Here is a 16590-nt window from a genome sequence, read left to right on the forward strand (position 1 = left end):
TTTGCAATACAAAAGAACCATAATCAGTCCTTTATGGGAAGTGTGAATGTCTCATAGTCTGAAAACTTTAGCATGATGGGGAACAAATACTGGAGTCATCTCAATAACACAAACCTGTTTGTTACTTTATTTTATCAGTGTTCATTTATTTGATTAAATTGGATAAATTCTTACACCTTTTTATATTTTATGTGGTGTCATGGTTTGATAAGAACAAATGTTTATTATTGTATGTTCTTTTGGCATTTCATTTATTGTAGCTACCCTTTAAATTCGCTTACTGAAAGAACACCAGCAGCAGGAGTATGGTGTATCATTTATTTGAAACACATGTATTTGGTACTTGCTACCTTATAGCTTTACTCTTTTCTTTCATTCTTTTCATGGCTTTGGAAAACTTGCATCTGATGTTTCTCTATGTCGCTTTTTGCATAACTCCGGGTCATCGACACAAAGCTTCGTTACAATTTCTTTCTAGGAATTAATACTTTCTCTGAATCTTTAAAGTCTCTCCGCTAACGATCGTAAGGGGTTTGGATATATCTGTGCAGCTCAGCGATTCGACACAGTGTATTTATGTTGCTAGTGATAAGAGATGTTGTTCTCTTGCCTGACCTCCACTGATTGAGAAACGAACCAGCTGTTTAAAAAAAAACTCAAAACAACTTCGTTCAAAAAAGAAGGTGGAGTTTCAGAACACACCGACTGATTGCGTAATCACCACGGACCAGTGGAAGCTCAAAGGTGTTTAGGAGCCAAAACAAAGTCCCCCAGAAAGTTCGCTTTGGTCAAAACAAACTTTGTTTTGGTCTGATTTTGTCCGAAATTACATAATATCAGTTTATTCTTCGATTTCGTTTGAAGTATATCAGGACCTTAAGAATGCAACGCTTTAAATTACACATTAAGTGTTTTCCTCCCATAGAAAACTGTTCAAAGGAAAACACTTAACGTGGCTTAATGCATTAAAACAGTGTTTTTAAAAATACCAAACTCAATAAACATTATTAATAAATCATACTCTGTAGCCTACGGACAAGGTTGATGGCAATGTAATAGTTGGAGGAGAAGACAAATGACCGTGCTCCGCCTGTTTTTTGCAGCTAAAAAAGTTGGATGTGTGAGACCGGAAACCAGACTCATAGAATTTACAAATGAGCGCGCTGCACTCTTACGGCTAAAAAATAAGCATAATAGATAACATCATAGGCTTGTTCTTCACCACCTCTAGAACACAATGATAATACCATCATTTCATGAAGCATAAAGCAGAAATAGCTCCATCTGCAATATGAAATTCACATACTTAAATAAACAGTCTTCTTTTCCCATCACTCAGAACAGGTGCACCAATATTCCTCTCTCTCCGTCACACACCTCCCTCCATCACAAAATCCAACCACATCTGCTCTTCTTTTCCCATCACTCAGAACAGGTGCACCAATATTCCTCTTATCTTCTCTCTCTCTGCCTCATACTTCAGTCACATCTGCTTCCTCCCCAGTCATTCCTCCAGCAGCAGATCGAATTATTGCTGTCTGATCCTCTTGTTTTTCTAGTTCTGAGGGACATTTGTCTTCTTCGTGAGTAGAGATAAGAGAGTGTCTCCGTTTCAAGGTTTTTAACATCACAGGACAATGTCGGGAAGCAGTAGTTTTCCATTGCGTTTGCGTTGGTATAAAAACACTTGCTGGAAGATGCAGATGAAGTCCAGACTCTTCACCCCCGACTGAACCTGAATATCCACTGAACACACTCTTACTGTCCTTTTGCCAGTCTGCCTTGTTCTTCCCATCAGTCTCACAATGACTGGGCTGAAGGAGTTTGTGGGAACACAGACTTCTGTCCAAACTGATTTTATCACAGTGATCAGTGTTTCAGTAACAGTGTTGTCCTAATGTACATGTCAGATATGTGAACTATTCTAACATCTAGATACAGAGATGCTTGCATAATAATGTCAGTAGATCAGAAGCGGCAAGACCATGAAGTGCTTTAAATACAAAAACTAAAACCAGCTCTGAAATGAAAAGGTAACCAGGGAAGTGAAACTAACTCAGGGGTAATACGCTCCCTCTTTTTTTGTCCCTGTCAACCGAGTGTAAACGTGATAGTGAAGACGGGTTAATTCCAGCGTAAAGAGCGTTACAGTAATCCAGTCTGGGTGAAATTAATGCATGAATAACAACCTCTAAATCATTAAAACTGAGAAAACATTTCAGCTTGCGAAGCCCTTTAAGCTGAAGAAAACTGGCTCTGACTGCAGAGTTAATTTGTTTGTCAAATTTTAATTCAGGATCACAAATAACTCCCAGATTTGTAACCTCTGGGCCCAGAGTAGATTTAAATTATGTAAAAGGTGAGAAGGGCCAAACAAAATAACCTCAGTCTTTTTTTGATTCAACTGTAATGATTTTCAATCCAAATCTTGATGTGCTCTAAACAAGCAGCGAGGAGGACTCTGAATCAGCCTGATTTGAGAGGGAAATAAAGCTGAGGATCATCTGCATAAATGTGGTGTGAATCTTTGAGACTCAAATATAAACCAAAGAGGGAGCAAATATAGGGAGAATAAAACTGAAATAGAATTCAACAGTCGTGAGGACTAATTGGCCAGTGGTTCCCTTGAGATTTTTCCTACAGGTTTTATAATGGGGTTTTTCAATTCAGGAGTAAAATAAGCTCTGGTAAATAAAATAAAAAAAAAACAGTAAGAATAGGCGTAGGAGTCAGTCACACTTGATTACAAATTACATGACAATTTTTTTTTTTGTAACATCAGTCATAACATATTTCTTTGATTTTTTTATTTTATTTGTATTATTATTATAAACATCATGAAAGCATTGCATTCAACCAGGGTTTCCAAAACTGGGCTTCATGAATGAACTGCAGGGGGTTTGTGAGTTAATGGAAAGCTGATCATTAAATAACAAAAAAATTCTAATTAAACATTTGTAACCAATTAACTAAGATATTTTATATGATATAAGATATTTTAGATATGCAATGTTGAGGGAGGAAAAAAATAAGCCTACTGTATCTCCAAATGCTTTCTTTTTTTCTTTTGGTTGTGTAAACCTTTGCAGTCATTAGGGAATGTAGAGTTTATACTGCACATATATTTCTCTTTTCTTTTCTTTTTTTGCCATATATCACCTTTAAAATGCAATAAAATCCAATGGTCAGATGTTGTGTGACCTCTCTGTTTTCTGTGTAATTATAGTCTAGTGGCTGAAAGTTTTAGAATTGTTATAATGTAATAAAACTTGTGTTTGTTTGTTTGCTGGTTTTTATTGTATTTGTTATACTTGTTTTTGCCATGAAAATAGCCTAAGATGCTGCCATGGCATTAAATAAAAATATACCACTACTAGTCTATTGACTGTGTGTGTGTGTTTCCTGGAAGACTTTCCAAATATATGAGCAGTAGATGTGTTTAGGAAAATGTATGACTAGGATAAATCAATACATTTTGAATAATTTACTGTGTGAATAATATGTAATCATATAACCAGTGAAAAAGTAACTATAATCTGATTATGAACATTTTAAAATGTAATCTAATTACAAGTACTTATTTTTGGAATCTGATTACATAATACATAATCCAGTTACTACCCAACACTGATTATTACAAAATTATGTTTTTAAATAGCACACCTGCTTCAAAATTCACATTTTCAGTATAGGTGTGTGTACTTTACGTTGAAGAACAAAGCATCCAAGTATCATCAATTTATATTTACCACACACTCAGTTTGACTCATAATTTGAAAAAACCCATTTTAAAAAAAACCCCTTGGGAAATCTGGAGGGAAGCGATGGTGAATTAGTCCTCCAGCTTCTGACAGCACTCTCTGTTGAGGAGAACTGTAGACTTGGCTTTACATTTTCTGTCTCAGCGTTTGTTTTCACTGGGCATCATCAGTATTAATAAACCTTGCTGACTGCAAATTCAGAAACCGTTTCATTCCATCTTCAGCACACTTTTATTGGTCCCATTTGTCTCATTTTTACAGAAAATGATCTGATGGCATTGGCAGAGGAATGGAGTCCATTGTTCACCTGCACACACGTCAACTCAGCTTTTCTGATCAAATATAAAATAAATCACCAAAGCTTCAATAGCTTTTACCAAGAGCCTTTTCCAGTATAGAGACTGAAGAAAGAATGGAAAAATGCTGAGAGTGCAGAGCGACTCACTTCTGCGTGGTGAAGCAAAGCTACATCTATATCAGTTTGATTTCATTTCATGTTTGCAGTATGTTCATTTAACACACACACACACACACACACACACATCCCTCCATAGGTGTAATGATTTTATACAAACTGTAAAAATAGTTTTTTATCTTCTTAAACCTACCACTCATACAAAACCTTCTGCTATTTTTGATTTTCATAGATTTTCAAAACCCTTCATTCTGTGTGATTTATAAGCTGTTTTCCTCACGGGGAATTGAAAAATGTCCCCACAAGGTCAACATTTAGTATTACTATCCTTGTGGGGAAATTAGTTCCTCATAGCTGTGAGCCTTGGTTGTAACACTTTACAGATCTCCTGATTCACGTCACACATTTTCAGTTTAGTGTTTATTCCTCATGTGAGGAAGCAGAGCTGATTTTAGAGGAGAACAACTCTTTTTGAAGTGTGTGTGTGTGTGTGTGTGTGTGTGTGTGTGTGTGTGTGTGTGTGTGTGTGTGTGTGTGTGTGTGTGTGTGTGTGTGTGTGTGTGTGTGTGTGTTTTATTTATAAAGTCAGTGTTGAATAAAAAGTTTTGAAACTAAACCATTTATTTTCTGTTTGTGCTGCAAAGGTAACAACTATGGCATTTAATATCTGATACTTGTATCTAGTTTGAATCACATTTTGAATGCACTCGCTTCAAATAACTCCAGGATACAGACAGAAATGTCAAAAACATCACAACCATCCCCAGTCTTCCCTAACTTGAATTTATTAAAATGTGTTTCTTTTCTTTACCATTTTTTCCCCCTTAAGTTCGCATATTTTTTCTATTAGTGATTAAAATGTTCAATAAATAAGTTTGGCTGTCGTTCTGTTGTGTATATTTATTATTCTATGCCTAGCTGATTAATTTCTCTAAAGTCTTATAAGTATTATTTACCAAAGACAATTGTGTGTGTGTGTGTGTGTGTGTACCTACTTAACCATATTTTGGGGACAAATTTTTACCCAAAAGTGAACAAAACCTGACAAAATCGCCAAAAACCTCAATTTGGGGACATCCTCATTTGTAAAACTGGTCTAAAAATAAAAACGTTTTTTTTTTTTATTGTTGTAAAAATGCAGAAAGTTTTTCTGTGAGGGGTAGGGTTAGGGGTGGGTTTAGGTCAAAAAGTCTATATAAAAACAACAGAAGTCTATGCAATGTCCCCATTTGGATAACTAAGTAAACGTCTCTCTCTCTCTCTCTCTCTCTCTCTCTCTCTCTCTCTCTCTCTCTCTCTCTCTCTCTCTCTCTCTCTCTCTCTGTGTGTGTGTGTGTGTGTGTGTGTGTGTGTGTGTGTGTGTGTGTGTGTGTGTGTGTGTGTTGATCTAAAAACATGCAGCTATAATCTCATATTTCCAAAATCACTTTTTAGAAAGATTATGGTGTGTTGAGAGTGGATTATGACGTTATACTTATGTTCATATGGTGAAGCAGATCAGTGATACCTCATTATTTTGTGAGATTGTGGACACTGGACCCTCTAATCGTCCCATCCAGTGCATCAGTCTGCTGCAAGTCAAGCGCTACAGTCTTTGCACTGACTTTGTGTTGTACCTGGACTCTAAAGTGGAAACCCACGGTTGAAATGACTCCATTAAAAGTCACCTTTGTGTGAAAGTCTTAAAAAATCCAGTTGTAACAGCAGTATTTTACTTGTATTGCATGCAGGATGAATGATGCATATTCTCATCACCTCATAAAAACCAAGACACAAATCTAAAGGGTGTTTGGCCCTCGTTCACATGGAGTGGATCTGTGACCGCTCTGAGTGTGTTTAAACACAGAAGATCCATTCGCTCCAGTGTCCTGCAGATGGAGACATCGCTTCTTCTTCCAGCAGTGTGCCCTGAATAAAGGCTGCTCTCATTCGGAATGTAGAGGAGTAAAGATATATTTATTCAGAAATGTAGTCAAGAGATTAGAGAGTAAACGTTGTTAATGTTGCCTACTTACAAAGCAGCCAAAAAGATACATAACTATAGTAACTACATTCACTCAAATACTTTACACCACTCTAAAACACAACAATGTACCTTTCTGAATTAAGTCTCAGCCTTTTGTGAAGTCGATTTTAGTTTGACTTTCCAAAGCAATGATGCAAAACACAACGAGATCTTTTAAATATATGCTAGTTTCCACCAAAATTAAAAATGCAACTCTCAATTCAGACCCTTTTTTTTTCTAAAAATAGTGAGATATATAGTAAACTTACATTTCTGAAGAAAAAAGTCATCACAATAACCTGTTTCTTTCTTTCTTTTTTTTTAATGGCTGAAAATAACTAAATAAATAAACAAGAATTGTGATATGGAAACAATTTTTTTTTTGTTTTTTTTCAGCTTTTATTTTTTCATGCTGTGGTGGCAACAAGCTTTCAATTCTGTTATAATGAGAAGTGTAAAATATTTTTGGTTCAATATAAATCAATGGTGGGCTTTTGTACTGCTATCTGAAGAGCTTCTACAGTGATGATTGATTGATTGTAAGCATTTGTGCTTTATAACTTTGAACTATTGCGGTATATTTGATAGTAACCGCTGATATTATCCAAATGAATGTGTTGTAGAGATCTGTTCACTTACATTCATTTTCATCATCATCATCATCATCATCATCATCATCTCTTTCAAATCAGGCTTCTCTCTTTTTATTTGAGCTCAAGGAGCATTTTCCTCAACTCATTTTTAATCATGTTATTGCATAATTTCGCAATTAATTCAATGAAAAATGGCAGATGAAAGATACTTAGCAATATCATAACTGAATCTAGTCCACATCTGGAGCCTCCAAATCCTCCAGCTCATGTCTGTGGGGTATTTGCTGAAGCTGGCCACAGAGCTGAGTGATGGAGGAACGATGAGTTTGTGCTGTGTGTGTGTGTGTGTGTGTGTGTTTTCTGGCTGCTGAAGGACGTGTTAAACTCATTTACACATCCACTGCTCTCTCAGCTAGTGCTGCTCAGACTGACTGTGAGTTGCTGGGCCAGCAGTTAGCGGAAATATATCAGAGCAGCTGGAGAAATCACCTCAGTTTAACAGTCCTTCCTCTGCTGAAGCACGTCTGAATGAACTCAGAAGAGTCTTGTTTCATCAGTCAGACCTGAACACTCCTGACGGATGAGTTCAGACGCAGCCCTTTTCCATTCTGATCTTCTGCTGCTCCGCATATAAAACAAACGGCAGAAGACAGTCTACACATACTACATACATGTGTTGCTTTATAAAATGTGGTTTGACATATTTTGAAACTTGCGTAGAATATATTTCAGACCCTAACTTTAAAAAATCAATAATGGATGAAAATAACCCAGGCCCTCAGTGTCTTTGTATTTTCCACATTGCTAATAAATAGCTTACTAGTTTATTTAGGTAAAGTGCACATAAAGTAGCTGAACAGACAGTCTGAAGCTTTTCAGAAGAGCAGCAGAATATTAATGTGGTCAGACTGAACATTTTGACCATCATTTGTGTCTGAATTCATATCTAACATACATGCACAATGCACAGTAGTGTCTCAAACAGTGTCCAAGATCATTGATTTTCACTCATGTTTGTAGTGAAATAAATAGCATTAGTTCACTATGAGAGAGTGATTTCACATAATGAGACACCATGCTAATTTAGTTCTTGCTTTTCAGTAAAAGAGCCAATTTAAGTCTTTATAACAATATAAATTAACTTGAGGAAATAAAATAAAAACAATCGATGTGTTATTTTAACCGAATCTCTTAATATTCTTTGGTGATTTAGATATTTGTACCTGATGCAACACATTAGGTATTTCTTTTTAATAGCTAGCCATTAAAAGTAAGTTATATGTACACAAATAGGACACAATGTACTATAATAATCTGTGGAAATATTCTGTATTTATTTATTTATTTTTACAGGTTTTACCTGTATTTTGAAATTTTCACTTTATTGAGTTGTGTCTTAGAGCTAACATTAATGTCTTTTATTTCACAGATTTATTGTTTACAGTGTGTGTGTGTGTGTGTGTGTGTGTGTGTGTGTGTGTGTGTGTAGTATGAAAGCAATCAGTATGTACTACATTAATCATGTTGTGATTATCATGTGACTGAGCAGCGTCATAAATCCTCTCATGAAATAGTAAAGTGCACTTCAGAATCTCACTTTTTTATGAATACTGTGAATTCAAGCATACTACTCTTTTCACATGCTGTTTTCGCCTACTATATAGGGAAGTAAGCATATTAGCACGCAGCCTGTGTATCATTTGCAAGGCTTTCGTTCTAGCTCTGACGGAGAGCAGCTGTTCTTCATTATGGCGAGATGTTTTGCTCTGGCCTCAGCTGAGCTCAGTCGGGGTCTGGAAGGGAGCAATTAGCCGGTCTGCACAAGCGCAGCGTCCCCTGTGTGTCGCCAGCGTGAGAGCGGAGCGTGATGAAGGCCGCTGTTCACAGCAGGGCTGCGGAAGAAAGCCGCTCTCTGAGCAGTCGACCTCTTAGTCCACAGGGAGCAGAGCGTAATGTGACTTCTTAGTGAGGAAGCTGAGGCTCGGATGAGACTGTGCTTTCTTCAGACTGTTTCGAGTCTTACAGGCTTTTCATTTCAACAGATTCAAGAAAGTCAGCAGGGGTTGCATTATATTGCATTATATACGCCAAATACAATAAAAGGTACAAAACTGTCACTTGGCCTGTACCCTTTCAAAAGGTACAAATATGTAGACTTTAGGCACTAATGTGCACTTTTAAAGTACTAATATGTACCTTTAAGGTAGGCTACTAATACCTTTTAGGGGTGTATATAAGGTACTTTTAGCTCTGGTGCCTTACACACAATTGGAAAGTGTAAACTTGTGTTAATTATACACAGATTGATGAGACCGGGTTGGTTAAAGCATCAATCAGCGGACTGGACCATTTACATCTCGGGGGTGTTTGCAACAAAATAAACAACTAAAGATTAAAAACATTTTATACATGAAACAGTGACGTGTATTACTGTGACGGCTGGTAAAAGAGGAGGAAGCAATTGCAGGCAATCAGAAGAAGTTTATTGATATCAGAGTCCAGAATGTAGGCAATGGAAACGAAGGTCTACGGTGGCGTGAGAAGAGCTGGATGGTGAAGTCGCAGGTGAAGGTGAAGACGGTCGATGGATGAAACCAGGAACAGACCGAACACTGACACGAAGACGACAACACGAATACAATCCAGAACACGAACACGGAAGACGGTAAACCAGCTAAGCAGTGGAAACATGAATGAGGATCTGACAACAGACAGAGAGATGGGTGAGTATATGTAGCTGAGTGGAGATGAGGAACAGCTGGAGCGAGACAATCAACACACAGGTGACAACAATCAACTAAACGAGCACATGGAGACTACGTGAGTACAACAACAAACACAAAACATGACACGGAGGAAACAATGGATTTCCTACCGTGACAGTACCCCCCCCTCCCCTAGGACGTCACCTGACGTTCCCAGCCTGCTTTACCTGTAGATTGTAATCATCAATAAGGCGGTGATCCAGTATGTCCCGAGCAGGAACCCACCTTCTCTCCTCCGGACCGTAACCTTCCCAATCCACCAAGTACTGAAATCCGCGTCCCCTCCGTCTAGAGTCCAGAATACGATTAACCAAATATGTGGTTTCCCCATTAACGATACGAGGCGGGGGGGGAACCGGGGCAGGCGGGTTAAGACGGGAAAAAATCACCGGTTTAATTTTGGACACATGGAACACGGGATGAACCCTCCTGTACGCCGGAGGAAGGCTAAGACGCACTGTTACCGGATTAATGATTTTGGTAACAGAAAACGGGCCAATAAATTTGGGAGCAAGCTTATTCGGAAACGGAACGCATCTGAATATTCTGGGTTGAAAGCCACCACTCTTTGACCGACGACGTAACGGGGAGGCTTCGACCGGTGGCGATCGGCCTTAGCCTTGGTGCGCGACCTAGCCTGGAGCAGAGCTCTGCGAGCTCTGGTCCAGGTGCGGTGACACCTCTGGACTAGTGCGTGTGCGGAGGGGACCGAAACCTCGGATTCCGTACTGACAAAATTAGGTGGTTGGTACCCTAAACTACACTTAAATGGAGACATGCCCGTAGATGACACTGGTAAAGAATTGTGTGCGTACTCCACAATTGAGAGTTGCTGACACCAGGACGAAGGATTATTGGAAGCCAAACATCGCAAAACCCTTTCGACATCCTGATTGGCTCGCTCGGTTTGACCATTGCTCTGGGGATGGAACCCGGAAGAAAGACTAACAGTCGCTCCTAACAACTTACAAAATTCTCGCCAAAATTTGGACACAAATTGGGGACCCCTGTCAGAAACCACGTCTGTCGGAAGGCCATGTATACGGAAGACGTGGTCAATGACAGCTACCGCTGTTTCCTTGGCTGATGGTAATTTGGGCAAGGGAATAAAATGAGTCGCCTTCGAGAACCGGTCCACTACGGTTAAAATCACCGTATTGCCCTTAGAGGGCGGGAGGGCGGTAATGAAATCTAGCGAAATGTGTGGGACCAGGGTCTCGAAGGGACAGACAGCGGTAAGAGTAACCCATCTGGAGGTCGATTGGAAGTCTTACCAATAGCGCAAACTGAACAAGCCAAGACGAAGTCGTGGACGTCACGAGCCATACCAGGCCACCAAAATCGTTGCTTGACTAGAAACCTAGTTCTACTAACCCCTGGGTGACAAGCAAACACTGGAACAATGACCCCACTGGAGAACGTCTGACCGTAACCCCTCCGGCACAAACAATCGGTTCGGTGGGCAACGAGCCGGGGGCGTTACCCCTTCTAAGGCAGTCAACACCTTCGATTCGACCTCCCATCTGAGCGCGGAGATAATGATGGTCCCCGGTAAAATGGGCTCGGGAGTAGCAGTACGATCGGAACGCTCAAAAAGACGGGATAAAGCATCGGGTTTGATGTTTTTGGAACCCGGCCGGTAAGAAAGTGTAAAATCGAAACGACCGAAAAAACAATGCCCACCGAGCCTGCCTGGAGTTAAGTCTTTTGGCGGTTCTAATGTATTCGAGATTCTTATGGTCCGTCCATACAATGAAAGGTACACCCGACCCTTCAAGCCAGTGACGCCATTCTTCCAGTGCAAGTTTGACTGCCAACAACTCTCGATTGCCAATGTCATAATTAACCTCTGCAGGAGATAAACGGTGAGAATAATACGCGCACGGATGCACCTTTCCGTCTGAGGATGCGCGTTGGGACAACACTGCTCCTACCCCCCCCTCTGACGCGTCGACCCTCCACTATGAATTGACGTGAGCGATCAGGGGTGACGAGAAATGGGAGCTGAAACAAAGCAGCTTTTCAGTTTGGCAAACGCAGCCTCGGCTGCGTTTGACCACCTGAACGTCAAAACTAGGGGAGGTCAGGCGGTCAGAGGAGCGGCTAGTTGGCTGAAATTGCGAATGAAAATGCCGGTAAAAATGGCGAACCCCAGAAATCTCTGCAGGGCCTTGCGAGACTCTGGGGATGGCCAATTTACCACAGCCTTAACCTTCTCAGGATCCATGCGAACACCTCTCAGTCGAAATTGATGTGTCCTAGAAAAGAAACAGACTGTGAATGAAAAACGCATTTCTCCGCCTTGACAAACAATCCATTCTCTAGCAACCGCAGAAGCACTCGTCGTACGTGTTGCACGTGTTCCTGGAGAGACGAAGAAAAAAAATCAATATGTCATCCAGGTAAACATATATGAACAGATCGACCATGTCTCGCAACACGTCATTAACGAGTGCTTGGAAGACTGCCGGCGAGTTCGTTAGCCCGAAAGGCATCACGCAGTACTCAAAATGGCCTCTAGGGGTGTTAAAGGCAGTCTTCCACTCATCCCCCTCCCTGATGCGGACCAAATGATAAGCATTACGTAATTCCAATTTAGTGAAAACGGACGCTCGCCTGCAACCTCTCAAAAGCTGAAGACATAAGCGGCAAAGGATAGGTATTCTTTACCGTTATGTTGTTCAGCCCTCGGTAGTCATGCAAGGTCGCAAGGGATCCGTCCTTCTTTCCCACAAAAAAGAACCCCGCCCCCGCTGGAGAAGAAGAAGGCCGGATGAACCCCGTTGCTAGAGAACTGGATATATTTCTCCATGGCCGCCGTCCTCTGGAATAGACAAAGAATATAACTTGCCCTTAGGCGGAGAAGTTCCTGGCAATAACTCTATCGCACAGTCATAGGGACGATGAGGAGGAAGAGAAATCAGCACGAGACTTACTGAACACCTCCTTCAGGTCGTGGTACTCCGCGGGCACGTTAGCCAAATCCACTGCTTCCCCCTGAAAACACAGACTCAGAAACATTAACACCAGCAGACAAAAGACAAGACAAATGACACTCCTCGCTCCAGCTAACCACAGATCCGAGGCGCCAATTGATCCTGGGGTTGTGTTTCTGGAGCCAGGTGTGACCTAGAACAATGGGGGATTGAGGTGAGTCCGTGATGTAAAATGAAATCTCCTCCGTATGGTTGCCAGATGTGATGAGAGAAACCGGTACAGTGGTCTGTGTGATGACTGGCAGTCTGTGTCCGTTGAGTGCAAAAGGTGCAATGGGGTGTTTGAGGGAGGTGAGAGGAATGTTAAGTTTAGTAGCCAACTTACAGTCCATGAAACTACCCTCTGCCCCAGAAATCCAACAAAGCGTGATGATCGAGTGCGTGGGTGGACCACCGTAGACTCACCGGAAGGAGTGTCGATGTAGATGAGGTCTTCCTGGCAGAGATCCCACCCGATAGTAGCCTCCGTTTTACTATCGGGCTTGGTCTTTTACCGGACAGCGCTGGATGTGATGTTATTGGCTGCCGCAGTATAAACATAGTCCCAGGGATCTCCGCCTGATCCTCTCCTCCCGGGAGAGCCGAGCTCGCCCCACCTGCATGGGTTCAAGATCTCCCGGTGGGCTGACCGCAACCTCTGAGCGCTGACGCTGAGCCTCCGGTCTTGGTCGCGAGAAACTGCTCTCCCCCCCTCCGTCTGGCGGGCTTGGTCGAGTCGGTTGTCTACTCTGATGGTGAGGTCGATCAGGCCATTGAGAGAAGTGGGGAGCTCGACGGCGCGGATCTCCTGTTGGATGCGGTCAGCCAACCCATGCAGGAAGTGATCCCACTGCGCCTCTTCGTTCCACTTACACTCCGCCGCCAGGGTGCGGAACTCAATAGAATAGTCGGCTACGGACCTGTCTTCCTGACGTAGGTCCGTGAGAAGTCTAGCCGCCTCCCTCCCGGCGACGGAGCGGTCGAAGACCCGTCTCATCTCCTCCGAAAGGGCGTGGAACGAGGCACAGCAGCTGTCTTGGTTCTCCCCACACCGCCGTCCCCCCAGAGGGCAGCCCTCCCCGTCAGTAGTGACAAAGACGAATGCCACCTTCATTTCCTCGGTGTGAAACGTGCGGGGCTGCAGGGCGAAGTGCAGAGAAACAATGAGACAGAAAAGATCGACAAAACTTTGGCTCACCCGCATATTTCTCAGGGATGGGGAGGCGTGGTTCGGACTGGGAAATCCCTCCGGAGACGATCGGCGGCCGTGTGGGTGGCGTGGGAGGCGCAGCGGGTGGCGGTTGTTGTTGTCGTTGAGCCTGGAGAGCGAGCTCGGACACCTTCGTCACCATTGCTTGGAAAGCTCGACCCATCTCATCTATCGCCTTGTCTTGGCGATCCATGCGATCAAACGGCTCTCTGCAAAAACTCCTCCAGATGAGATGGGGAGCGATCGCCTGCTGCTTCCATGATGGTCAGATCCTACTGTGACGGCAGGTAAAAGAGGAGGAAGCAATTGCAGGCAATCAGAAGAAGTTTATTGATATCAGAGTCCAGAATGTAGGCAATGGAAACGAAGGTCTACGGTAGCGTGAGAAGAGCTGGATGGTGAAGTCGCAGGTGAAGGTGAAGACGGTCAATGGATGAAACCAGGAACAGACCGGAACACTGACACGAAGACGACAACACGAATATAATCCAGCACACGAACACGGAAGACGGTAAACCCAACTAAGCAGTGGAAACATGAATGAGGATCTGACAACAGACAGAGAGATGGGTGAGTATATGTAGCTGAGTGGAGATGAGGAACAGCTGGAGCGAGACAATCAACACACAGGTGACAAACAATCAACCAAACGAGCACATGGAGACTACGTGAGTACAACAACAAACACAAAACATGACACGGAGGAAACAATGGATTTCCTACCGTGACAATTACGTGTTCAGTCTATAAGCATTTGTGTGCACAGGTGCATCATTTTTAGTTGTTTCTCACTGATCAGAGTGAACAGGGATCATTCTGAAAGCATTGTTTTTAAATGAACTTTTATACATTTGGTAGATGTGCTTTCAGACAACACCTCTTCTATACGATTTAAGTAAAACAATTTAAGTTCAAGTTAAGTTAAAATTTGACCAATGTTCTTTTGGGTGAATAGAAATAAACCACACAGCAGTTACATGACTTTAACGTCTCCATCCTCCGACAGCTTCTGACAGCTCTTTTAGTCTAGCTGAGCTAGAATAGTTATAAGAGGATGATTACTAACCAAATGAGGCTGTTAAAGTGACTATGAGTAGATGTGTTCACTCTGTCATGTTACTGTTACTGGTGTATTTTATGTTGTAGACTAAAATATCTTGAGCCTGTGTTCATCACAGACCTTATTTCAGGACCTGTGTTCATCAAAAACAAAATATCTTGAGCTTCTGTTCACCACAGACATTGTTTCAGACATTTCACCAAAACCCCTTTCAAAAACACTCTGACTTCACTGGACTCATGCTGAGCTCAGTTCCAGGTTTTGTCCTCTTAAAGTTCATGTTCATCCTGCTGATCTTATTAGTGATATTCTGAAGCCCTCACTAAGCTTGTCATCATGTAGCGAGTGCAGACACACTGTAGGCAGCTTCCACTCCACTGCTTGATTTAAAGCGTAAACCCAGCGAGAGACGGATTCTCTGCTTCTCTGGCCTGTCTGCCCATTTAAAAGAGACAACTTCACCCAAACATGAGAGTCCGCTCATCATTACCTCGTCCTCATCTCGTTCCAAACCCGAGTTCTCTGTGTATTGACCAACAATCTTCAAAATAGCTTTTTGTGTTTTTTGGAAGAATGAAAGGTCATACAAAAGTCATTGGACTGACATGAGGATGATAAATGCAGAAAACTTGGGTGAACGGTCCCTTTAAGATTTACTTTAATTCACTCTAACCATTGCACAGAATAATAATCCAAATGGCAAAACAGATTACAGTACCTCGTACAGAGCTTACAGTTAATTCCTCCATTAAGCCCCTTTTGCATATCATCGTTGTCATATGTTTTTTAGATATTTGCCATTCATTATTCCTTGTATTTTTGAGGTATTGTTTTTACATCCTCAACAATGCTCACCAAACTGCTACCTCATTGTCTCTTTTGTATCTTTTGAGAAGTATATTCAGACACGAGTCATCTCTGTTGTATTCAGACGAAAGTAAGATCAGATCAGTCTGTCGTGGTGAACTGTGATTGATTCCAGAAGAAAGCACAGTAACACATAAAGTGCAGTTATGATGGTGTTGTGTTCGAGGGTAATAACTCATGAACTCGTCTATGCCGGCCCTGGGGTTGTGTGCTTTTGACAATGTTTTTTTCTGTCCACAGCAGTGAGAAGAATCCACCGCTCACGTGTTCTGAGATCTGTAATGATGGTTTATTCTTGTCCCTGGTTTGTGGGAATGCTGAGCGTATCACTATCTGCAGGGCTTTGCGGTCTTGTTTGGTGTTGTTTAGTGTCTGTCAGGTGATTTAATGGTGTGGATGTGTGGTAAGACCTGGAAAAAACATCTCAAACTTCCCCAGATACTGACCCGACTGAGATTTCGGTAACACTTTAGAATAAGGGAACACTTATTCACTTACTAACTACAACCCTTTCCCTCAATAAACTCCTAATTTATGGCTTATTAAGGTATTTTTAAGTTTAGGTATTGGGGTAGGATTAGGAATGTAATGTGCCTAATTACTTCTAATAAATGGCTAATATTCTAGTAATATGCATGCTAATAAGCAACTAAGAGACCTTAAAATAAAGTGTTACCGAGATTTCTGAACCTATTCTTAATACATGATGCATTTTCTCTCTCTCTTATTCTTCTTATTCTTCTCTCTTATTTAATGTATACGTAGTTTCTCTCTTATTTCTCCTGAGAAAGTGACCTTTATATTCTCTCTATGTTCTATTGCAAAAGTATCATGTTTCCTCAAGAAACTTACTATTTGCTTGTAAAACATTAGCATTTTTCTCGTAAAACAAATGCGTTCTCACAATAAACGAATGTGTTTCCTGGTCAGCTTTTTGTG

General features: G+C 41.5%; 1 protein-coding gene across 1 annotated transcript in view; it reads right to left on the bottom strand.

Annotated features, from left to right (window-relative positions):
- Positions 1-1627: 1627 nt before the first annotated feature.
- Positions 1628-16590, bottom strand: part of LOC122139559 (basic proline-rich protein-like) — a gene marked incomplete at its 5' end in the record, with an annotated part of 18751 nt that continues 3788 nt past the window's right edge. The window contains one exon of the mRNA XM_042737709.1: positions 1628-1814. Within this exon, the coding sequence (XP_042593643.1) occupies positions 1628-1814 (187 nt within the window). The remainder of the gene's footprint in view (positions 1815-16590) is intronic.

This window comes from Cyprinus carpio, chromosome B14 (genome assembly GCF_018340385.1).
Source record: "Cyprinus carpio isolate SPL01 chromosome B14, ASM1834038v1, whole genome shotgun sequence".
Taxonomy (NCBI): Eukaryota; Metazoa; Chordata; class Actinopteri; order Cypriniformes; family Cyprinidae; genus Cyprinus; species Cyprinus carpio.